A 24035-nucleotide genomic window follows, 5' to 3' on the forward strand; every position below is an offset into this window, starting at 1 on the left:
GAGGGAGGGAGCGAGTCAGCCTGAACCGTGGCTTGGGAAGCGGGGCGCAGAGAGAGATGTGGCTGCAGAATCACCACGGGTCAGTTATTTCCGACCTCACCCCAGATGGAGGAGCTCCTGGCCAGCGAGAGGTCACAGAGGGAACCTGACAGTCAGATCTCTTCGAGGGACTCTGTTTAGGGAGCCCCCACAGAGAAGCCAAAGGAGGAAAGCTCCTAAAGAGAAATGAACCCCTATCAAAGCTGCTCTTTAGGGATCAGTCTTTTTGTGACTCTGGCTTCACAGCTTGGCCTCTCCTCCATTACTCCAATCGTCCTTTCAATCCTACATTGCCTCCCTCCAGCACCACCAATGGATACTTCTTTTCTAAAAATATTTTTGTGTAGGTTGCTGCCGTGTCTATGAGAAGGTGGGAAGAGGGTTTGGGGAAGGAAGGATTGAGGATCAGAGAACCAAGGTTGGGGAGGCTGGGCAGGAGCCTAGTGTTTTCTGAATGTTTCACTGCCTTCTGGCTCCTCCAAGCCTTTTGGTAAAGGAGGACAGGGTGAAAGGAATCGTCTTACTTTCACAGAAAACAGAAAAAGGGAAAGAGTTCAGAGTGAAGATAAAATCTAGAAGTTACTCAAAAAGACTATCTTAGATGTCAGAGAAAATGGCTTCTAGACTGAGAGGCTGTAGCTTCAGTGGCAAGTGCCAGTCTTTGGAATGGGACAGAAACATAGCTGTGAAGCTCTGGAGAACTTTCTTAGCCTTATTAAGTCTCAGTTTCATCACCTGTAAACCAGAAGGTAATAGTTCCTACCTTATAGTGTTGTGGTGAGGATTGGAGATGATGTATATAAAGCACTTGGCATATAGTTGGCATCCAAGAAATAGCTAGTAAAAATGGGTAGCTTCCCTGCAAATATTCTCTCTCTCCCTTCCCTGGGAACACTATTTTTAGTATCTTGTGTCTGGGGGCCTCTAGCCTCCAAATGATATTAGGACCCTAGGTAAGCTTTCTAAGTCCTTAGGATTTTTTCTCATCTCCCACTTCCCTTGGTGCCTTCCAGCTGGACACAAACTCATTCCTAAAATATGTAGATGGAAGCTGTGGTAACCATGGAGACAAGGCGGGTGGCAGGGAGAGGCAGAGACAGTGTGAGAGACCAACAGCAACAGATAGGAAGAGAGAAGACATAAGGAGCGATTCAGACAGAGACCTTCAAGCAAGATGGAAAAATAATGAGTCTAAGCAAGACTGAGAGTAAAGAGAGGCAATGAGAAGAGCATGTGTTACATGGTCTGCTCTTCTCCTTGCCCCTCTCCTATCTCTCTCCCGCCAAGAATATGGGATGGAGGCATCTGAAAATGTCCCTTACCCTATCTAAAAATTCCTCCGGATATCCACTTTCCTCATACTTATCTAAGAGGTCTACAAAAGGGAGCTGAGGTCCAGGTTTCTCTGTGATGTGTGTACCCTTTTGGGAGAGGTAAGGTGGGGATGTACCTGTGTCTGACTCCAGGCTGGATCGTGCTCTCCCTCACAAACTACAAGAAGGCAGCCAGATCTCCTGTCTCTGCACAGTATGGACGGCGGCTGTGGATCCAAATCGCCTCTCTACAACCCTCTGCACAGTGTGCCATGTGCCGTGTGTGTGGCAGGTCAGGTCTGATGCACAGGAGCGCATAAAAAACACACCAAGTGCTGAGAATGGGGACCTGCTGAAGCTCAGCGAAGAATCCGGATGGTCCTTGTCTGAGTGGTGGAGGAGTCCCCTAAGGAACACTTAGGTTTGTTGGGGCTGAGGGGAGGTCTGCTAAGAAAGGGAAGTCAGGATTGGAGCCTCTAGATTTTGGAAGGTTTATGTGTGCATGGGTGGGGGAGCGGTTGGGTACCCGACGCCCCCACCCGCAGAGACTGGGCTATAAATAGCATAGCAGAGCTCCGCCCCCCCCCCCCCCCCCAGCTTCTCTCCTCCGGAGCCGGCGCTGTGCCCGGGGCGCTCCGGGAGGAGGGACCAGGATCCGGCGCGGGGCGCAGATACTGACACCAAGGGAATCCGGGTGCCCCCCCCAAGCCATGTGGGCCCCCGGGAACCAGGCTCCGCCACCCAGGCTGCCCCGTGGCCACGGCCTCAATCCTGGCCGGGCGATTCTGCGGATATTCAGGTATCTATTTGGGTGCACAGCCTGGGAGGGGAAAGAGCAAGGAGTGATGGGGAACATAGCAGGGGCAAAAGAAACCCCCAATTCTCCCTCCACCCGTTTTAGGTCCCAAACGCAAGCTGCTTCCCTCCCCCCACTCAATTTTTGGGGCTGTGGCAACCTAAAAGAGGTTAGGAATGGGAATATGTGTGTGACTGTATGGGTGCATGTGTGTGGGTGGGTGGTGTTCAGCATCCTAGAAAGGGGGATTCCAAATGTGGATACGAAAAGGGGGATGTTGGAAAGGTCTGATAAGCCGTGGGGTGAGGGTGGGGGTGCGGATATCCCTGCGCGTGCACGAACGCATTTGCACGCGCTCGTCCTTCAGTGCGGGTGCACCCTTCCCACCTCCTCAGGCATGCGCTGGGGGGGAAGGGGCGGCTCAAAGGCATGAGTTAGAGGAAGGACTGTGTGCCGTGGAGATCTTCCCCACCCCACGCCGGGTCCCCCCATCGGTGCCTCAGTTTCCCTGCTGAATCCATCAATAAGATCTTTCTCTTTCTTGCAGGGATCTGCTTTGCCACTGAGACCTCAGGCCTCTGCCAACCACCACCCCCACTCCCCTAGCCATCCTCGGCAGGTCCCAGTCCCGGCTCCATCGGTTCCCTCGCCCCAGCCGCAGCTATGCTGCACACCGAGGGCCACGCTCTTCTTCGGGCCGTGGGTCAGGGTAAGCTACGCTTGGCCCGTTTGCTTCTGGAGGGAGGCGCCTACGTGAATGAGGGTGATGCCCAGGGGGAGACTGCGCTAATGGCGGCCTGTCGGGCCCGTTATGATGACCCTCAGAACAAGGCGCGCATGGTACGCTACCTCCTGGAGCAAGGCGCGGACCCGAACATCGCAGACCGCCTAGGGCGCACTGCGCTCATGCACGCTTGCGCCGGGGGTGGGGGCGCTGCGGTGGCCTCGCTGCTCCTTGCCCACGGCGCAGACCCCTCCGTCCGAGATCACGCGGGCGCTTCAGCGCTTGTCCACGCCCTGGACCGCGGGGACCGCGAGACCCTTGCCACGCTGCTAGACGCCTGCAAGGCCAAGGGCACGGAGGTCATCATCATTACCACTGATACCTCTCCCTCGGGCACCAAGAAGACCCGGCAGTATCTCAATTCCCCGCCATCCCCAGGGGTGGAGGACCCTGCTCCCGCTCCTCCTAGCCCGGGGGTTTGCACGTCGCCTTCGGAAATCCAGCTGCAGACTGCTGGAGGAGGAGGGCGGGGGTTGTTATCCCCTCGCACCCAGGAAGAAGAGGAGAAGCGGGACGTATTTGAATTCCCTCTTCCTAAGCCCCCCGATGACTCCTCCCCTTCTGAGCCGCTCCCCAAACCACCACGTCACCCCCCCAAACCCCTCAAAAGGCTCAACTCCGAGCCCTGGGGCCTAGTAGCCCCTCCTCAACCGGTCCCGCCCGCGGAAGGGAGACCTGGGATCGAGCGCTTGACCACCGAATTCAACGGCCTGACCCTGACCGGTCGACCCCGTCTTTCCCGACGTCACAGCACAGAAGGCCCGGAGGACCCGCCCCCATGGGCGGAGAAAGTGACGGGCGGGGGTCCTCTCTCTCGCCGAAATACAGCGCCAGAGGCTCAGGAGTCTGGTCCCCCTTCAGGGCTGAGGCAGAAACTGAGCCGCATGGAGCCGGTGGAGCTCGACACCCCCGGACATCTTTGCCCTGATTCGCCAGAGTCCAGTCGCCTGTCCCTGGAGCGCCGCCGTTACAGCGCCTCCCCGTTGACCCTCAATCCAGCCGGCTCGGCTCCCTCCCCGCGCCAGTCCCAGGAGAGTCTGCCTGGGGCTGTATCTCCGCTGAGCGGAAGGAGGCGAAGTCCCGGGCTGCTGGAGCGGAGGGGCTCTGGGACGTTGCTCCTGGACCACATATCGCAAACGCGGCCAGGTTTCCTGCCCCCGCTCAACGTCAGCCCCCACCCCCCTATCCCCGACATTCGCCCCCAACCCGGAGGTCGGGCGCCTTCGTTGCCTGCCCCTCCCTATTCCGGGGCACCAGGCTCTCCCAGGACCAAGCGCAAATTGGTGAGACGACACTCCATGCAAACTGAGCAGATCCGCCTGCTAGGGGGCTTCCAGAGTCTAGGCGGGCCAGGGGAGCCAGGGCGCTGAGAGAAGTGAGAGGAGCCAAGGAGGGTGGGGATCAGGACCTTGATGGGACAGGTGGGAGAACCAGCTCACACACATACCATGGACAGAGTGGTCTCTTGCATGTGCTCATGGGAACGGTGCACACACACATGGTTAAACATGTGTCCACAAGCACAGCACTCTTACTAGCAAGCAAGGATAAGTACTCTATTTACTGGGCATATAGACACATGCATTCATGCCCTGGTCATTTCACCTGCATGTGGGATTACTTGTGTACCCACAGGCACAGCACACTAATGAACACACATATCCACTTGTGCTAGGGTCCCAAACTCACTTGCATTTGTTCAGAAGCAGTAGGGAACCCCCTACTATGGGTAGTTTCCAATATCTTTGCCCTCCTGCCGAACCAATCCCTTGCTTTCCATGTATACCCTGCAACACAGCCTATCACGATTTTGCATACTCCACCCTCTTCATGAATATCCCACCCCATTCTGCAGGTCTTGCTTCTCTCTCCAGGCCTGGCTCCTTGTTCACACCCTACTTCCAGCCCCAAACACTTTTCAGGATATCTTCTTCACTCTTCTTGGGGTTCCTGCAGCAACCCCCAGCCTCAGTTCTGCTGCTGCCCTTCCTGCCTCAACTTCACTTCTCAATTAACTTCCTGCTTTTTATTCCCAGCCTGTTCCCTCAACCACTACAATACGTTGTCTCATTTTCCCACGGGGTGGGTCATGGGCTCTAAGCTGCTCTTCTGTCTGTCTGAGCTTATGAACACCCCCACAAGGTAGAAGTGGGGAGTAACCCTAAATCACTCTTCTCTCCACTTGACATATCAAATAAATGTGTTCAGAAGTCTCTGTTTTGTCACTTCTGCCTGGAAGTGTGGGTGTGGGGAATGAGGAATGGGGAGGGAGGGTGATCCTAACTTATAGCTATAATGATCCAGGGGACACTTAGAAGTTCCAGCCACCTTCTTTTCAGGAGACCAATTGACCAATTGTGGTTGTAGAAGAAAAGGCAAGTATCCTGTGTCCTGAAGGTTTTAAGGCATTTGGCAGGCTTTCATTTCCTCCAATTTCCCCTATGTCCATCCTTGAATTCTTTAAGATTCCTACAAAGAGTCCCTTCCTCCACCACCAGCAGATATATCCAGTACATTAACTGCCCTTTTTCTAGCTTCCTATTTCTTGGCCACTCACAGTTGTTACTCAGGGTCTAATTTTCATGTCACCAGCTGTGTTTCATCTATTTTCTTCTACTTTTGGCCTCTATTTCCCTATCTTTGATTTCTTTGATTTCTGATCACTGTAGGAGAGGTTGGGGTGGCAGTTAATATAATCTCACCTAAGTAAAAATTGCAAAATGGTCAATTGACAGAGTATGTAGTGTGTGTGTGTGTGTGTGTGTGCATGTATGCAAAGAAATCAGAAGAATCCAGCCTGACAGTTTCTATGAACAAGGTACCTTTCTTAATCTGCCCCCCCACTATGACTTCTCAGTTGGTTTTCTGCATACATTCTCTTTCTCACTCTAAAGGGAGGTAAAAGGAGCCTTTCATTCTACTCTCTTACTTTCCCCCTTGCTTAGAACAGATGAAATCATAACTTTACCCAACAATGTGTCATAATGAAAAGATAAAAATATTGGGAATCAGAACACCTGTGTCTGAGCGCCCCTTAAGCCTTCTCCTAGCTATTTAATTTTGGTCAATTTATCTAGCCTCCCTGAGCATCTGTTTCCTTATCCATAAAATAATAAAATCTAGTTAGTGATTGTGATCACTAAATAAAACAATGCACTAAAGTACACTGTATAGTATATGCTCATTAAATTCCAGTATCTTTCTTGCTTTCACTCCACCACCAATTGCATGTGATACTGGACAAGTCGCATCACTTCTCTGAGCCACACTTTCCTCATCTACCTCTATGAAATGAAATGGTCAGACAATGTTCTCTAAGAATCCTGTGTCTACAATTCTCTGCAGCCTTGCATCCAGGCCCATTTTTTTTTCTTCAAGCTCCGCCCCCAGATTCTAGCCAGCTTTCTAGTGCTCGCCGCAGGACTCTCAAAGACGCGCCCAAGCTATGTGTCTGCTTTACACAAGATATCGCTTTTTCTTATTGCAATTGGTCCTCAGAACCTCCGCCCTCCTCAATATGTTGCCTATGGCGAAGCGGGAGCCCTCCAGCTCCCGCCCCCTCACTGGTGATTGGCATGGGACCTGGCTCGTCCCCGCCCTCAATTGACTGACAGCTCGGCCTCGGCACCGCCCTCAGTCCCCAGGCGCTCGCTGACTGGGGTGGCGGGGACCGTTAGCTGGCCAGGCTGGCAGGCTGAGGGCCGCTACTCCACCGGCAGCCGGGATGGAAACGATGCGAGCACAGAGGCTGCAGCCTGGAGTGGGCACTAGCGGGAGGGGCACTCTTCGAGCGCTGCGGCCCGGAGTGACTGGGGCCGCGGCTGCTGCCGCCACACCCCCAGCGGGCCCCCCGCCGGCCCCACCGCCCCCCGCACCGCCCCCGCCGCCGCTGCTCGCGTCAGGGGCCCCCGGGCTGCCCCTGCCCCCCGGCGCCGCCGGCAGCCCGGCTGTGCTGCGGGAGGCTGTGGAGGCCGTGGTAAGGAGCTTCGCCAAGCACACGCAGGGCTATGGCCGAGGTGAGTCTGCGGGTCTGGCCTCCTGCGGGACACTCTCTGTAAGGGAGCCTTGCTCCCACAGTCCTCCGGATCGCTTTTCCTGGCATGGAGCCCTAACATGCATTTCCTTTTGGGGAGTTTACTTCTGGGCTACACACACGCTCACGCACAGACGCACACACACATACACATACGTTTAAGCCACCTCCTCCCCTTTACTGAGTTATTAATATATTCTCCAGAGACCCCCTTTTTCAGATACAGTCCTCTTTTCTTCTCAACCTTTTCTCTTTCGGAAATAGAATTCCTCCTCTAGCTTAAGGCGTTAACATCTTTCTACCTTTGAGAACCAGTCCCCATTGTGTGGGATCCTGTCCTTCATCACAGATTCCATTTCTCATCCACACCCTCTCAATCTTTCCTCTGTGGTCTCATCAATTCCTGCGCTCCCCTGTTAATTTAATTTACTCCATCTCCTTGACGTCGACTTTTTAATTCTTTACTTACTTAACTCTGAAATTTCAATGCAACTTAAGATTTGCTGGCTAGTTAGGTAGTACCTTCACAAGTCACTCATAATAATTGTGCCTTTCTTTAAATCTGGACCCATACCACTGAGCCCACACCAGTTTCCTGTGGCTTAGTACCTCACTTTGGTTGTCTTTTTTAGTATGGAGACTCAGAACTCCTGCCTCTGTCTGGCTTTGTTTTCCTGGCCCTTGTCCAGGAACTGAGGATAAATCCCAGGCCTTGGCTCTGTCAATGTTAAATTCTGTGGAAATGAGCCAGATAGAAACCCTATTTTGCTTAGAAATCTTCATCTAAAGATGTCTAATTTCTGGGAAGGGGGATGTGAGGATTTTCTTCGTTGTTTTTATTTAACCAATGTAGAATTTCCTGTCTGAGTTCAAGTTCCATATTTATAGTGTAAGTAACAAGGAATATATAGTGAGGGGTGTGGGATACAGAATTTAAGTCTGGAATTTCCAACATCACTTCTGTCTGCTTGGCCACGTCCTACTTGACCTGAAAGTAACTGTATCTTTAACTTTCTAATTTAATAGTAATACAGAGAAAGGTTGCAGGGCTTTCTCTATAGACTTTTTATGTTTTTGTTTTTTGGTTTTGAGAAAGTGTAGTGAAAAGAGCACACACAGACTTTGGAGATTTCTGTCTTTACCAGCTATGTCTTGGGGGAAGAGACTCAACCTCACTGAGCTTCAGTTTCTTTGGGGATCGTGTGGATTAACTGAGATATTGCAACTGACACATAATGGGTACCTAAAAATGATCATCATCTCAGATTTGTTGGTTCATACTTCCTTAAGAATAACATGTCTCATTTTCTCCCACTCTTAAATCCTGATTGTGTAAACCAAAAAATTCTGATGAAAACAGATTTTCAGATCCATTTTGCTATACATACCTAATGATTCATTTACCGTCAGTTTCCTTTTGTTCTTCATACAATTTGAACTCCTACCATAGGGCAGGTACTCTGCTAGGTGCTAGAGATACAAATGAAAATGATTCTGAAATTCATTATGAGGGAGTTATTTTTCCATTTTAATTCCTAGATGTAACAAGACTATATGATGGAACTGCCATCAGCTACTATGCTGCTGCTTCAGGTCTCTTTAAGTTGAGTTCAAGGGAAGGTCTTTGCCTCTGGGCACAGGAGTAGCCAGGAGCGGTCACCCTAAATATGAAGTCTTCCTATAGGAAACTTATAGGCATTTATTAAAATTATAGAGGAGTATACCCTTTTTCTTGTCTGTGTTACCTGGAGAGCCTCTGGTTTGGCTTCTAAACTGGGCATGCTGTAAAAACTTTCATTTCCTTAACAAGGATGAGGAAAAAAGAGGATTGTGTTGACAAAGAACACTCAGGCTTCAGACTCTGTGGTGATTCTCTCTCCCACCTCCCCACCTCCCATCACAGTTTCTCTCATTATTCTTAAGTTTCTCATTTCCAGTCTGGGTGTCCAGCCAGTACTTTAGTTTGGCAGATAGTTCAGCAAGCAGAATCTCTGCCGATTTGGCTCAGAAGTCCTTCACCACATGGAATCACTTATTCTGTTTCAATTCTTAGGCAAAGCTGCCATTGGCATGTACCCACATACCCTTGTGACTGATGGCATGGTATTTGGGGGATGGCTCTATTCCCCTGAATACAATTTATTTTGGTCTCTGCCCAGACCATTCCCTCATCCAGCAATGCTTTACCACATCTTCTTCTTCCTGACTGCTTCAAATTCCCCTTTTCCAGTCACGGTGAGTTTTTAAAAATTTATTTATTTATTTTTTATTTATTTAAGCTGGGGTCTTGCTCTGTCTCCCAGGCTGGAGTGCAGTAGTGTAATCATAGCTCACTGTAACCTCAAACTCCCAGGCTCAAGCAATCCTCTCACCTCAACCTCCCAAGTAACTGGGACTACAGGTGCGTGCCACCATGCCTGGCCACTTAAAGTTTTTGTAGAGATGGGGTCTTGCTATGTTGCCCTGGCTGGTCTCAAATTCCTAGCTTCAAGTGATTCTCCCTCTTTGGCCTCCCAAAGTGTTGGGATTACAGGCATGAGCTTGGCACCAAGCCAAGTCACAGTCTTTAGATTTACGTTCATTCATGTAGGATCTTAGCATTCATACAAAAAAATTCTTCCATTATTTCATCTGTTTATCCTTTATCTCCCCCTCTCACCCACCTACCCAACATACACACATGATTTTAATCAGTTTATAGTGTATGGGATTTGGAATCAGAGGACTTGGCCCTGTCAAACAGTGTCTCTGTGATCTTAAAGAAATTGCTAAATCTCTCTAAGTCTCATCTGTTCCATTCATTCATTTAACAAACATTTATTGATCACCAGATGCAGTGGTGAACAAGGCAGATATTTAGTACCTATCTTGACGGAGCTCACAGTCCACTTTACAGAGCATGTGTGAGGATTAATGGTACAAGAAGGCAGGATGGTACAATAGAAAAGAGGGTGGACTTTTGAGCCCAACAAACATTGTTTCTAAATCCCGGCCTATTCCTTAATTTGTTTACTTTTTGTAGAATGGGTACTATAATACCTATCCTGATAATTTTAGGTAGATTAAATGAGATAATCAATGTAAAGCATGCAGAATATAATAGTACTCAGATTGGTTGCTATTATTATGCATTTGGAAATGCTTTGAAAACTGTGCAAATGCTAGCTATGATTAGCATTACCATTTCCTTTGCCCGTTTTTCTACATAGCATATAGTCCCCTTCTCATGTTTGACATCTGACAATCCCTAAACTGGCACGATTGAGCAAGTTACTTTCCTTCCTCTGTAACTGCTACATTTCTCTCTTCAAATGTGTTGTTTTGGAATTATTGCTATCCCTTTATCTTATAATATGACTACATGATTGGAAATTTTGCCCAGCTACTCCCCTAAGTTGAACAAATGAATCTTGTGTAATATTTTCTGTTTAGTTGTTCCTTTTCCTCAGAATCACAGATAGCTTCTTTTCCTGTTAAGTGACTGGAGTTAAATTGATTGGTCCGAATATTTCTAACTTTTAGAAATGTTGGATTAGTCCCTGTATTAGTTTCCTGTGACTGCTGTAACAAATTATCACAAACTTGGTAGCTTAAAACAACAGAAATTTATTCTCTCACAGCCCTGGAGGCCATAAGTCCAAAATCAGTATTACTGGGCCAAAATCAAGGTGTTGGCAGGGCTGTGCTCCCTCCAGAAGCTCTAGTGGAAAATCCACTCTTTGCCTCGTCCAGCTTCTGGGGGCTGCCGACATTCCTTGACTTCTGACTGTATCATTCCAATCTCTGCCTCTATGCCTTCTCCTCTTCTGTGTTTTGTCAAATCTGCCTCCCTCTTATAAGGACACTTGTGATTGCCTTTAGGGCCCACCCAGATTTAGGATAATCTCCCTATCTCAAATTCTTTAAACACATCTGCCAACAAGTCTTTGCCACATAAGGTAACATTCACAGGTTCCAAGGATTAAGACATGGACATCCTAGGAGGGGCCATTATTCAGTCTACCAGAGTCCCTTCCCAAAGTCACTGTTATTAATATTTCCCAGTCCCTCCCTTCCACAGAGACTGTGTACTGTGGACTATTCAGGGGTACCTTCTAAAAACTGAAATAGTAAATACCGGATGAAATATTGTTAACCAGCTTCCCTATCTTCCACAATAATGTGAATTAAGCTGGGCCAGCTATTCTCACCATCCTGTATGATCAGGGAGAGCCTTTTTACTTACCTCTCAATTTCATTATCTATTTATTATCTCTTTATCCCTGTTCCCCCACCATATATTGTATTTGTTCTTTTTTCCCCCATCCCCCTGTATTTATTCTTATAATATAAAATCTTTACTATAGTTTCATGTGTTGTTTTAATGTTTTTATTCTGGTAGATAAATGATCTGTACCTCTCACTGCACTTAGATATTCCTCTAATATTTCATCTCTTAAAGGCAAAAACCAAATTATTCTCTTTTTTATTGTTGTTTAACATCAGGATATATGCACTAAAATATCCCTCACTATCTTGGTCTTACAGAAAGCAATTGTGGCTGTCAAACATGTACCTCTCATCATTCCTACCCTCGTACTCCGCTGTTCTTTAGCCATCCTTATGTAAACCATTATATCCATGGTTCATCAATGGAAATCTGACAAAAACTGTGGGCACCCCTCACATACACATGCACAAATACTTATATGCATACACACAGATAATTTTACCTAACAGTTTTAGGGGGATTGTGAGCCCCTGTGAAGCCCAATCATAGACTGGACCTTTGACCTTGGGTTAAGATTCCCAAATTGGAAAGAACACTGGCATCAGGATATCTAGATTCATGCCCCAACTATGTAACAGCTATGTGACCTTGAGCAAGTCATCTGCCCTACCTTAGCCTAAGCCGGACTAGGTGATTTCTAAAGTTCCTTCCAGCTTTAAAAATTGAGTCTAAAAAAAAATTAATGAGTCTATGAGCATTTTCAAATGCTGACCACAATTAATTGCTTTTTCTTGACTATTTTGCCCAATCTCTCATTTTATACTCACATTTCTGAAATAAGACTCCCCATTTCCTTTGGCTTTGAGTAATCATTAAAAATTGGTCCTCTACTCTGTGCCAAGAGGGATTTAACTGAACATAGACTGGGCATATGCCTTTTAATAAGACCTTCCTAATTACAGTGGTCTCCTCCCCTTCTTCTTTATTCCAATATTCTCTGTGTTGTTTGCATGTCAGGAGAGCTGTCACCCAGTGCATTGTGCTAAATTGTCTCAAAGAGAGAACTGGGGCTGAAAAGATCTCAATGGAAAGAACAAAGATGGCTAAGCTTTCTGGGCAGCAGTGACCTTTGAAGAGCCCTTGCCAAAACCAAGGGTGGGAAAGAGAGTTTCCTTTTCATGCTGTCTTTTAATAGAAGAAAGAACATTCTAAAAAGTCAAAGATATGGTATTAGAAAAGAGCTTATGCTGCTTTTCACCTCTGATTGGTGTATGGGTTGTTCCCGTTTCTGCTGTTGAGCAGGTGAGATAACTTATTTTTGGGTACTAGATTTTAAACACCTTATTGACAGGACTGTGTGTTTTTCTTTGCATCCCTAATGCCTAGAATAGAGCCACACACTTATTAAGTGCTCAAATTTTTGCTTAATGCGCGTATGGCAGCCATGAAAATGTGCTGTTCAGATCTCCTGCTACAGGGAGCATAACTAACAGCCTCAGCTGCTGCCCCCTCTGGGTCCATCACCATGTTTGCACCAAGGCCACACTTCCTGTAGGCTGCTCCCAGCCAATGACTGAGCATACACAGGCACATTCTGGTGAGATGTGGGATTCCTTTGGCATGAGGACTTCCCACCGGGTTGGCCAAACCTTTCATGAAACTGCACTGCAGTGTGAGGTCCTCATATCCAAACCTCCTTCCCTCCCTCTCTTCCATAGGTGTCAGACCTTCACTGTGATCTGAGGGCCTGCCTTCTCCTACTTCCTCCCCAGTAAATCTCTTGCATGTCTATCCTATCTTGGTGTCTTCTTGAAACACCTGAACTAAGGTAATATGAAAGAATGAATGAGTCCTTGTTGCAATTAAGAGTAGGAGACTCCATGTTGCAAGATATTGGAAAGCACGTGTGATAACTTCTTATTATGAGGATTTAGTTAAATGTTGGAACCCTAGAGTCAAAGTGATCCTTTCCAAAGGCAAACTGCTCTCATCCCTCCTTCTGTTTAAAATCCTTCAATTGCTCCCTATTGCTCTAGGATAAAGCCAATCCTCTAACATGACCTAAAAGGCCCTACTTGGTCTGGTCCCTGCCTCCTCTAGCAACTTCATCTTGCATCACACTTCCCCTCATTCCCTCTTTTGGATCCACAATGGCCTTCTTTTAGTCCCTGTATTCACCATGTTCCCTGCTGTCAGAGAGCCTTTGTACATGCTGTTCCTTATGCTCAGAACACTATTCTCTCATCTCTTGCCTAGTGAATTTCTACTCATACCTGAGCATAGTTATCACCTCCTCAGGGTAACTTTCTTTGACCTTTTAACTAGCTCAGATATTCCTATAGCATTTCCCACCATCCACTACTCCTTTATAGCACATATCACAGTTACAGTTTTATATTTGTTTGAAATTATTTGGTTAGTATCTCTCCCCCTCTTTACACTGTAGGCTACATAAGGAAAAGGTAGGGAATGGGAAGAAGTGTTCTAGAATACAATGGCAGGTCTGGAGTTTGATTTTATCCTATTTACAACTAGTAAGTTAGCCAGTTATTGTTTCCTGGATGCTGGCTGAAGTCAAGAGACTTCTGGGTCAGAGACAAAAGACTTCATTACTCACAGCATAGCAAGTAGCATGAGCATCACATTTGTATTAGTCCTCTTTGCCTCCTCCCAAGTCCGATGTGGAGGGCTCAGGTAGATGCTTGCACAGGCTGCAAGTTGCATCACAAGAGAGGAATACTGAGCTTGGAGAACCTGCCCTTTTATAACAAGCTGTAAGCAAGCTTGTTCTTTGTCCCAGTGGGAGACATTACCTCATCCCTTAAGGTTTCTTGCTGCAAACACAGTCCTGAGAAATGGCCTAAGTAAAGAGCAGTCAGGGCTTTGCAATCTTAACCCAGCAAGATGTGAAGGAGCATGAGAGACCCATGGAGAAGTGTCTCCCACCATACGGTTCCTCCAAAAATCATTTATACCAAGGTAAAGCCTCAGAAGAGAAGTGTTCTCTCTCTCTCTTTCTTCCATCTCACATAGTATACACATAGTATTCCTGGATGGATAAGAAATCTGGCCATGGATTTGCTCACTCTTTGCTCATATTTCCTTGAGTGGCAGTATTGTATAAAAGAATATTGATTGTGGAACCAAGACTGCCTGAGTTTAAATTCTTATTCTTGAATTCTACTTGCTAGCTGTTATAACCTTGGGCAAATTATTTAACTTTTCTATACTTCATTTCCCTCATCTGTAAAATGGGGATAATAAAAGTACCTGCCTCATAAGATTGTTGTGATTAAATGGGTAAAACACTTAAGGAAATGCCTGACATACAGTAAGTGTTCAATAAATGTTAGCACTTACTATGCTGGCCATCATCATCCTGGGCCAGCTGACCAATTGTGGAATAATCTACTTGTATTTCATCAGGCAGTGATAGTGTTCTGCTGACCTTGGAAATTCTACTCCCAATATTTAAGTTATTCCAGGACTAAATCAAAATGTGAACTAGAGGTGAGGGAGGAAAGCAGGCATACTCTGTTCTTCCTATGTAAATTAATTTAATCACCGTCTAGGTTTATTAATTTAAATGCTTTTAAATGGTGATAGGTAGGGAGCTAAGGGGCAGACTCTTAATGTAGGTACAGATTACAGGTACTGTATTGAAGCACCAGCACTACTTCGAGGTGTTCTCATTGCCGAACTTAACTACTTCTCTTTTTGTAGTGAACGTTGTGGAGGCACTTCAGGAATTCTGGCAGATGAAGCAGTCCCGTGGGGCTGACTTGAAGAATGGGGCTTTAGTGGTTTATGAGATGGTTCCCTCCAACAGTCCTCCCTATGTCTGCTATGTCACCCTGCCTGGGGGAAGTTGCTTTGGGAGTTTCCAGGTAAGAGTTGTGAGATGGCAGTAGCAACGATAAATACTCAGGTGCTAGTAAGGGCTTTCTCCACCACTCTGGCCATTAAATGTGCATCTGAAATCACATATTTGAGGACCTAAACCAATTCTGAGTAAATAATTCTGGCAAGCATTTGAGGCTCATTTGATCACAAAAGAACCTCAGTAGCATGCTTTTCTTTCAAAAACTCAAACCCATTTTGAATTTGAATATGCCCTTGCTCACTTTATCAAACTACCAGCACCCAACCCATGTTCTGATCTGGCTTCTATTATTGCATTCCAACTTCCTGCCATCTCTTCTTGAGGATATAGAACAATATTCTTTGCCCTTAATGCTTTTTCTTTGTCTTCTGCTTTTTTTTTGAGACAGACTCTTGCTCTGTTGCCTGGGCTAGAGTGCCGTGGCGTCAGCCTAGCTCACAGCAACCTAAAACTCCTAGGCTCAAGGGATCCTCCTGCCTCAGCCTGCTAGAGCCACCACGCCCAGCTATTTTTTTCTATTTTAAGTAGAAATGGGGTCTAACTCTGGTCTCGAACTCCTGACCTCAAGTGATCCTCCTCTCTCAGCCTCCCAGAGTGCTAGGATTACAGGCATGAGCCACGATGCCTGGCCCTTAGTGCTTTTTCATAGACAATTACTAAAGAAAGCAAGGTTTGAATTCTCTAAGAGATCAAGGGGAGGGACTATGTATTGTGGAAACAGTATTCATCTAAGAGTTAGGAGATCCAAACTCTCATTCCCCTGACTGCCAGTGGGGCTAGTCAGATAAACTTTTCTGGGCCTGTTTCCCAACCTATAACATGAAGGGGGATAGGTTAGATTATTTCTAAAGTCTTTTCTACCACTAACATTCTACAGTTGTAAGAAAGACCTATGGTGATGAAAAGAATGGTTGCCATTATGGGGTAGTAAGAAATTATTATGGACTAGGGTGAATATTATCAACAAAGATAGATTTTTTACATTGCAGACAGGAGGCACCTTCTGAAATGTCAACTTAAGAGTCTGAATAGGAATTTAGAGAAAATAGTAAACAATTTTGTTCTGTTTTCCATATGGTTTGTGTAACCCTTAGACAGGGTTAGAACCCCTGCTATGTGCTTCCATAGGATCTTTTTTTTTTTTTTTTTTTGAGACAGAGTCTTGCTCGGTTGCCCAGGCCAGAGTGCCATGGTGTCAGCCTCGCTCACAGCAACCTCAAACTCCTGGGCTTAAGCAATCCTTCTGCCTCAGCCTCCCGAGTAGCTGGGACTACAGGCATGTGCCACCATGCCCAGCTAATTTTTTTCTACATATATTTTTGGCTGTCCAGATAATTTCTTTCTATTTTTAGTAGAGATGGGGTCTCGCTCTTGCTCAGGCTGGTCTCCAACTCCTGAGCTCAAACGATCCACCTGCCTCAGCCTCCCAGAGTGCTAGGATTACCGGCGTGAGCCACCGCGCCCAGCCCTTCCATAGGATCTGGAACTTCCCCTATCACATCACTTATTACAACATTCATAACTGTTTGTCTCTCCTAGTGGAGTATGCTCCATGGAGGCAGAGATTGTGTCTGTCTCCTTTTTTGTTCAGTATTAAATCCCTACCACCCAACTGGGTGCCCAGCACATAGTAGGCAATTAATATCTATTGCATGAATGCCACTGAAGTCCTAAGGAACCTTCATTTCAAATCAGGTGACTAAATTTTTTCCGTCAGATCTTTAGCCATTTCAGAGAAATAAATATATGCCCAGGATGACTAATGTTTATGCTTTCTTTTCTTAGAGAATAAGATCTTTCCTTCTTTCCACTTAGTCACATTGTTAAATAATGATTTAAAATTTTTATGATGATGCCCATAACTGAAACACAGTAATTTGATTTCTGTTATTTTCTGAAAAAGTAGAATTATCTCTGTTGGCCTCTTTTAGCTTATACCTTTTATATCCACTTTGGCAGGTAAAATTTCTCCTGGTGGTTTTCTTCACAGATGACTTTTTCAGAAAGAGCACTATAGAGCAGAGTGGGCAGTATGCTAGAGAAGTAGAGATAGTGAAACTGAAGAAGCAAGAAGACTCATGGCTAATGTACCAAGCTCCATATGCTGCCTCAGAGAGAACTGTCAGCTAAAGAAAATTGGGAATTAATGATAGTAATGATGGTTAAGTAGTAAATATAACCTGGTCTACTTTTAAAAACTGCAACATCACTTTCTTCCTTTCCCCTTAATCTTTTAGCAGTGGGGGGTCTTTCCCCTAATCTTAATCATAAATGACAGAGGGAAGAGAGGGCTTTGAGGGAGCCAGTAAAGATCAATTATAAAGGAATACTATGGTGGCTAGGGATCTGAAGTTGAATCATTTATTTCTGAAAATCAGACTTGTTCTATGATACCTTGTTCAGGGATAGTTCTTTGGCTCACTACATTATTGGGGAAAGTGCTTGCCTACAGCTAAAAGTGAAGTCCAGGAATCCCAGGTGGGTGCTTCTGATAGAGACCAGAGGCTTCCTCTGCAGAAGCAGCCTAGACACAGCTTTGTTCTAATCTTGGATTATCTAGAGAAATCAAAAAAATCTTGCCTGTCCACAGAATAAGAGAACAAGATACAGATTTCTATTAATAATAAATTGGCCAGAATCTAGCTTTTGAGTAATTAATTCTGTCGACAGTTTAAACAGGGGTATTTTTCATGTCCAGTGATTATATGCTGACATCAGCAGTCTTCCTCATTCTGCATTCAATTTGGTATGAGCTAAGCCGTCTCCAGTTCCTTAATGACTTCAGGATGTTGAATCAAAATTATGTTTCCAAACAGCCAAACCATTTTACAATAAAAACTTTGGGCGGGGGGTGTTGAACACAACTGATTTATCCAGAATGTCCAAGTATCTTCTACCTCAAATGTTTCCCTCCCACTGTTCCTTTCTCTTTCTCAGATGCACATATACACATATTCTCACTCTTTCTCCCCTGCCCAGTTTTGCCCCACAAAAGCTGAGGCCCGGAGGAGTGCTGCAAAGATTGCACTAATGAACTCTGTGTTTAATGAACATCCTTCCCGAAGAATCACTGATGAGTTCATTGAGAAGAGTGTCTCTGAAGCCCTGGCATCATTCAATGTAAGTTGCATGGAGTTGGAAGGAAGAGAGGGAGATGGGTGAACTGGCCAGTTGGGAACTCTTATAAATTACTGGGAAACAGAGCATGAATTCTTGTTTTCTTTCCTGTCTACCTCTCTGTTCTTCATGTTTAGTCTCTGTTGTGTCACGTGTTCCATGTCTCAATCTCTAATTCTATATCTGTGTTTATGTGTTTTTTTGTTGTTTTGTCTTCTTTCACTGTCTCTTTGGTATCTAGAAACCTTTAATTCAAGATTTATGGAACTTTAGTATCCCAAAATGAAAAGTGAGCTTGAATTTTTCTTTTCCCAATTTTGGTTTAAGACCTTAGTCCCTTACTTTTTTTTGAGGTTTTTTTTTTTTTTTTTTTTAAGTAAGACTAGGGTTTTTTTGTTTTGTTTTTCTTTGTTTTCTTTGTTTTGTTTTTTGAGACAGGGTATTGCTCTGCTGCCCAGGCTGGAGTGCAGTTGCCCAATCATACCTCACTGCAGCCTCAAACTCCTTGCCTCATGTGATCCTCCTGCCTCAGTCTCCTAAATCAATGGGATTACAGGCATAGGACACTGTGCCTATAAGACTGGTTTTTTTTGTTGTTGTTGTTGTTGTTTTTGAGACAGAGTCTCACTCTGTTGCCCGGGCTAGAGTGCCATGGCGTCAGCCTAGCTCACAGGAACCTCAAACTCCTGGGCTCAAGCGATCCTTCTGCCTCAGCCTCCCAAGTAGCTGGGACTACAGGCATGCGCCACCATGCCCAGCTAATGTTTTCTATATATATTTTTAGTTGTCCATATAATTTCTTTCTATTTTTAGTAGAGACGGGGTCTCGCTCTTGCTCAGGCTGGTCTCGAATTCCTGACCTTGAACGATCCACCCGCCTCAGCCTCCCAGAGTGCTAGGATTACAGGCGTGAGCCACTGCACCCGGCCCCAAGCAGACTTTTTTGTGTGTGTTTTTGAGACAGGGTCTCACTCTGTCAACCAGGCTAGAGTGCGGTGGTATGATCATACTACTGCAGCTTCAAAGTCCTGGGCTTGAGTGATCCTCTTGCCTCAGCCTCCCTAGTAGCTGGGGCTACAGACACATACCACCACGCCTGGCTAATTTTTCTTATTTTTTTCTAGAGATAGGGTCTCGTCCAGGTTGGTCTCTGAACTCCTGTCCTCAAGCAGATCCTCCCACCTTGGCTTCCCAAAGTGCTGGGATTACACACATAAACCACCATGCTGGGCCTTTAAGCACTTAGTTTAGAGTTACAGTTTAGAAATTAAAACTGTTTTCCTCTTCCTCCCTGCAAATTCATTGATAGGGTGATAAAGTGACCAATTTTCTGTTTCTGTTCTCTTTGCATTTAGTTAAGATGTAATCACATATACAAAATTGTTTCAGTTATCTGCTTTGTGGATTGAATTAAATTATCTCTAATTCCTTTCCAATTATATTCTAACGATCCTTTCACTTATCAAGTATTCTGTGATAAAATGTTTATTGAATAAATGGAGTTGGTTTAACCATGTTAGGTGTGGAAGTGTGATATAAGGCAGAACTTAACTGGTAGGTCATGTCACTCTGGTACAGTCCAAAATAGGCTGAAGGTGTGCCATCATATTGATTACTCTCAGCTCCCAGGGGACTGGGCAAGGCCTGGGACAGATGAACTCCTCTGCCCAAAATCATTTGGGCTGCCAGCATCCTCCTCTGTATATCCCAGTTGGCTATACAGATATGATGATTATTTCATAAGTGCCATGTCATGGAAAAGTTTAAGAGGCACTGAATAAGGTATCATATTGAACAGTTACAAGTAAAAATGAAATGGTTGCTTGCCTCAGGGCCCTAATGCCTAATTTTGAAAATTACCTTTTTCCTTCCAGGTTTTCACTTCTAAATCCAAATTTTGTATTTTTTTTCCCCTCCTTCCTCTTCCTCTAAATCCAAATTTTTTGATCCTTGCTTCACCACAAAAATTAACTACACGTTAATCAATATGGGCTGATCTTGAGTAGTTCTGACCTCCAGTTGATTCTAGCCCAGTAACAACAAATAATAATAACAATTAACTAGCACTTGTGGCTTTACTTACTAAGTGATTGGCATTATTTTAGGTGCAATACATATACAGGAAAACCCTACAATAAACTGAATTTGGATACATAACCTGATTGGCTCCTGACTTCTACCTAGTCCCCTTTCTCACAGAATGCGGAATAAAGTTCTAATCTTGGGATGTGTGGGTGCATGGAACCAGCTAGAAAGAGCAGGCAATTTCTCAGGAAGTAGGAGGACAAAGTTGGATCCCTATGTTCCCAGTAGTTTCCTGGTCCTAATTTCCTACTTGACAAAAAGGTCACCAATAAACCAGGAGATGCCCTATTTGGGGAGTCGCAGTCAGTCCCAAGATCTGGAATTATTCCCAATAGTTAAGCCAGAGAGAAAAACCACCAGCAAATCTACACCAAACCATAGCCGGTATCAGAGTGGATTTGGATTGTGTAACTGGACACCAGGACCAGCAGAGTAATGTACCTACATTTTATATGATTGGAGTTCTAGACCACATTTATCCCTTTTTAAATTTTTATTTTTAATTTAGAAAATGTATTTAATTCTCAAAACAATTCTATAAGGTAGGTCTATGTTTATTCCCATTTTACAGATGAGGAAACTGAGGAAGAGAGAGGTTAAATGACTTCCCCAAAGCCACACTACTAGTGGGAATTCCAGTCCATGCTCTTAACTTCTATGCTATATTGATTTTTGCACCCACTAGGCTTGAAGGTAGGACAAAGTGTTTTAGTTCCACCCTTGCAGGGTTATAAAACCAATAGAAGACACATTAGGCAAATGACCAGGAAGTCAACGTTTCCCACGCTTATGGCTCCTATAGTTTCCCTTTCAAATGCATTGCCCAGTTGTCCTTTAGACTAATCCAATACGGTATGCCAAACATTTTTTTTTTTTTTTTTTTTTAAGACAGAGTGTCACTCTGTTGCCCGGGCTAGAGTGCCGTGGCGTCAGCCTAGCTCACAGCAACCTCAAACTCCTGGGCTCAAGCGATCCTCCTGCCTCAGCCTCCCGAGTAGCTGGGACTACAGGCATGCGCCACCGTGCCCGGCTAATTTTTCTATATATATTTTTAGCTGTCCATATAATTTCTTTCTATTTTTAGTAGAGACGGGGGTCTCGCTCTTGCTCAGGCTGGGCAAACTCATTTTTATTTTGGCTAAATCAGAGCACTTACCTATGCCTCAGTGTTCCCACTTTGTAAAATAGGGAAAATCAGATTAACCTTTTTCTACCACCTATAGGTCTGTGCTGACCAACAGAATAGCCACTAGCTCCATATAGCTATTGAGCACTTGAAATGTGTCTAGTATGAACTGAGATGTGCTTTAAGTATAAAAGAGATAACAGATTTTAAAAACTTATTGCAAGAAAAAGAATGTAAAATATTGCATTAATGTTTATACTGATTATAGTTCAAAAATAATATTTTGAATATATTGGGTTAATGTGGCTTACTTTATAATTGAGTTACTTTAATGTGGCATCTAGAGAATTTAAAATTAAATATGTGGCTTGCATTATATTTTTATTGGACAGTGCTGCCTGAGATGATAATCCCGATTGAAAGTCTATTTGTCTTTTCCTTTCCTCTGTTACCAGGGCAACAGGGAGGAAGCTGACAACCCAAATACAGGGATTGGTGCCTTCCGATTCATGCTGGAATCCAACAAGGGCAAGTCAATGTTGGAGTTCCAGGTACTGTTCTTCTGGCTCTAATAACATGGGTCAGCTGCAAATGCCACCTACTAATCCCTGATTCATTGATATTGGAAAGGAAGGGAAAGAAGGTTGTTAGAATATTTTTCAAAATATAAATACCTTCCTTCCCCCAAGGGCATATCACAGTGATGAGAAATGTTTCCACAATTCATTTTGTAAAAGATTTCCTGTGTAATTCTGATGCAACTTCGCAATATAAAATCACTGTCCTGTTACTTCATATCTTCTTCCCCAGGAGCTAATGACAGTTTTTCAACTGCTGCACTGGAATGGCAGCCTTAAGGCCATGAGGGAAAGACAGTGCTCTCGTCAGGTAAGAGATCTTATGAGTTGGGGGGTAAGGAGGAGTCTGGCAGAAAACTATTTTGAGGTGGCTGCTGTGTTAGAAATAAACAGGCCTATGGTTACCAGGTTGTGAAAATCGAAAGTATCCTCTCCAGTCCTATAATCTTTCCTATTTAATTCTTAACTGTGATTCTTTTGCCTGTCTTACCTTCCGTACCAGGAAGTTTCCTTAAGAATCTCCTTGAAAGACTTGGGTGCTGACCTCAGTTAGGTCTCCAAGGCTAAGAGTTCTTAGTCCCAGATGGGTCAATGTGGTATGATATGAACTGTTACCCTCTCAGTGATCTTCACGTTCCCCTCCCCCACCAGGAGGTGTTGGCTCATTATTCACACCGGGCCCTGGATGATGATATTCGCCACCAAATGGCCTTGGACTGGGTAAGCAGGGAGCAGACTGTACCGGGGGCACTGTCTAGAGAGCTGGCCTCCACCGAGCGAGAGCTGGATGAAGCCCGACTGGCAGGCAAGGAGCTGCGCTTCCACAAGGAGAAGAAAGATATTCTCATGCTGGCTGCTGGGCAGTTGGGCAACATGCATTCTTCCAACTGCTAGGCATCCACCCACATACTCCCCGTCCTCACCAGGCCTTTTTGTATGTCTCCTTTCTAAGACTTAGGATGATTTCTGTACATATTTTCTCAATTTTATACTTTAAAATATAGATATATATGTATAAATTCTACACCTGGATTCCTATTTGCTAAGAGATCCCTTTTCTTACTTCCAGTTTTTGGATGTAATTTCATGTGAAACATCTTCATTCTTCAAGAAAGAGCAAGCTGTTTTTGGAGCTCTGGTAGCTCTTAAACTTCCAGGCTAACTCTGTGTAGTCATTTCAGTAGCACAATATGATTGATTAAGTGTTCATGTCTCCTTATTTTAAAATAACAGGTAGACTAAATAAGGACTATGTGCCCCACCCTTGCTTTATTCCTGCTTTCTCTTGGATTCAAACAGGGTATGAGTATGAAGCCTTTGGCTTTAGTTTATCTTGAGCCAAACCTGCTTGGTACCCCTTCCCTCCCCATCACTGCATTACTCCTCTGCTTCCAAATGCCACTTTGTTTTGAGGCTTCCCTATCTTATTATTCCAAAGGAAGCAGAGATATGGTTTCTCAGAATTTCCCCCCTCTCCATTCACCTGGTTTCTTATTTTTAAATCACTCCTAAGAAACTGCCCAGGAATTCATGAGAGTTTACTATCTAAGTTGCTTCTAGGGCATATCTGTACCATACCAGCAGTCCAGGTTTCCAGATGCACCCTATAGTAACAAGAGGGTCAGGGTTGAAGCCAATTATCTTTCAATATTCCTTTTTCATTTCTCCCCTGCTCTCCCAGCTTAGTTAAACCCTGTATTTAGACCTTCCAGCCCGCATAGACTAATAGAAGGTAAAACGTTTTTCCCTCCTTTCCATCTTCCATCATTTTGCTTTTGGAAGTGTTACTGGCCCTACTTGGTGGGTGAGGGCCATGTTCCTCTCACTCCCACTAAGCTGCTGCTGTTTACTACCTTAAATGTACATACCTTAGAATCTCATTTCTCTCTTTTCTTTCCTCTTCCTCCACACTGATTAGAGCATGAGTTGATCAGGAAAATTAGACGAGACTTTAGTATTATTACAGCACTTCCTAACTGGAACCTTGGGAGACTGCAGGAGAGGAAGAGAATCAATGATCAGCTATTTGTGTTTTTAATACCATTGTCCTCCCTAACCTCTCTCCTGGTTG

General features: G+C 45.0%; 3 protein-coding genes across 3 annotated transcripts in view; 2 read left to right on the forward strand and 1 right to left on the reverse strand.

Annotated features, from left to right (window-relative positions):
- POLR3GL (RNA polymerase III subunit GL) overlaps positions 1 to 24035 on the reverse strand; it is a 38412-nt gene that overhangs the window by 10189 nt on the left and 4188 nt on the right. The window contains exon 3 of the mRNA XM_069480704.1: positions 23833 to 23956. The gene's annotated coding sequence lies outside the window, so the exon portion shown is untranslated. The remainder of the gene's footprint in view (positions 1 to 23832; positions 23957 to 24035) is intronic.
- On the forward strand, positions 20 to 5145 carry ANKRD34A (ankyrin repeat domain 34A). Its single transcript, XM_069478880.1, has 4 exons — positions 20 to 409; positions 1053 to 1282; positions 1619 to 2151; positions 2696 to 5145. The coding sequence occupies exon 4, from the start codon at positions 2812 to 2814 to the stop codon at positions 4300 to 4302; it is 1491 nt and encodes a 496-aa protein (XP_069334981.1). The 5' UTR covers positions 20 to 409; positions 1053 to 1282; positions 1619 to 2151; positions 2696 to 2811; the 3' UTR covers positions 4303 to 5145.
- On the forward strand, positions 6638 to 22941 carry LIX1L (limb and CNS expressed 1 like). Its single transcript, XM_069478881.1, has 6 exons — positions 6638 to 6948; positions 14899 to 15062; positions 18038 to 18178; positions 21842 to 21937; positions 22197 to 22274; positions 22616 to 22941. Exons 1-6 carry the CDS (start codon positions 6657 to 6659, stop codon positions 22856 to 22858), a joined length of 1014 nt encoding a protein of 337 aa, XP_069334982.1. The 5' UTR covers positions 6638 to 6656; the 3' UTR covers positions 22859 to 22941.

The sequence above is a fragment of the Eulemur rufifrons genome, chromosome 8, assembly GCF_041146395.1.
Source record: "Eulemur rufifrons isolate Redbay chromosome 8, OSU_ERuf_1, whole genome shotgun sequence".
NCBI lineage: Eukaryota > Metazoa > Chordata > Mammalia > Primates > Lemuridae > Eulemur > Eulemur rufifrons.

Bases quoted from the DNA above. Each gene is read 5' to 3' on its own strand.
- LIX1L (XM_069478881.1), top strand. From the start codon at position 6,657: ATGGAAACGATGCGAGCACAGAGGCTGCAGCCTGGAGTGGGCACTAGC. The intron at 6,949-14,898 runs GTGAGTCTGCGG...CTCTTTTTGTAG, and splicing joins CACGCAGGGCTATGGCCGAG to TGAACGTTGTGGAGGCACTT. The intron at 22,275-22,615 runs GTAAGAGATCTT...CTCCCCCACCAG, and splicing joins AAAGACAGTGCTCTCGTCAG to GAGGTGTTGGCTCATTATTC.
- ANKRD34A (XM_069478880.1), top strand. From the start codon at position 2,812: ATGCTGCACACCGAGGGCCACGCTCTTCTTCGGGCCGTGGGTCAGGGT.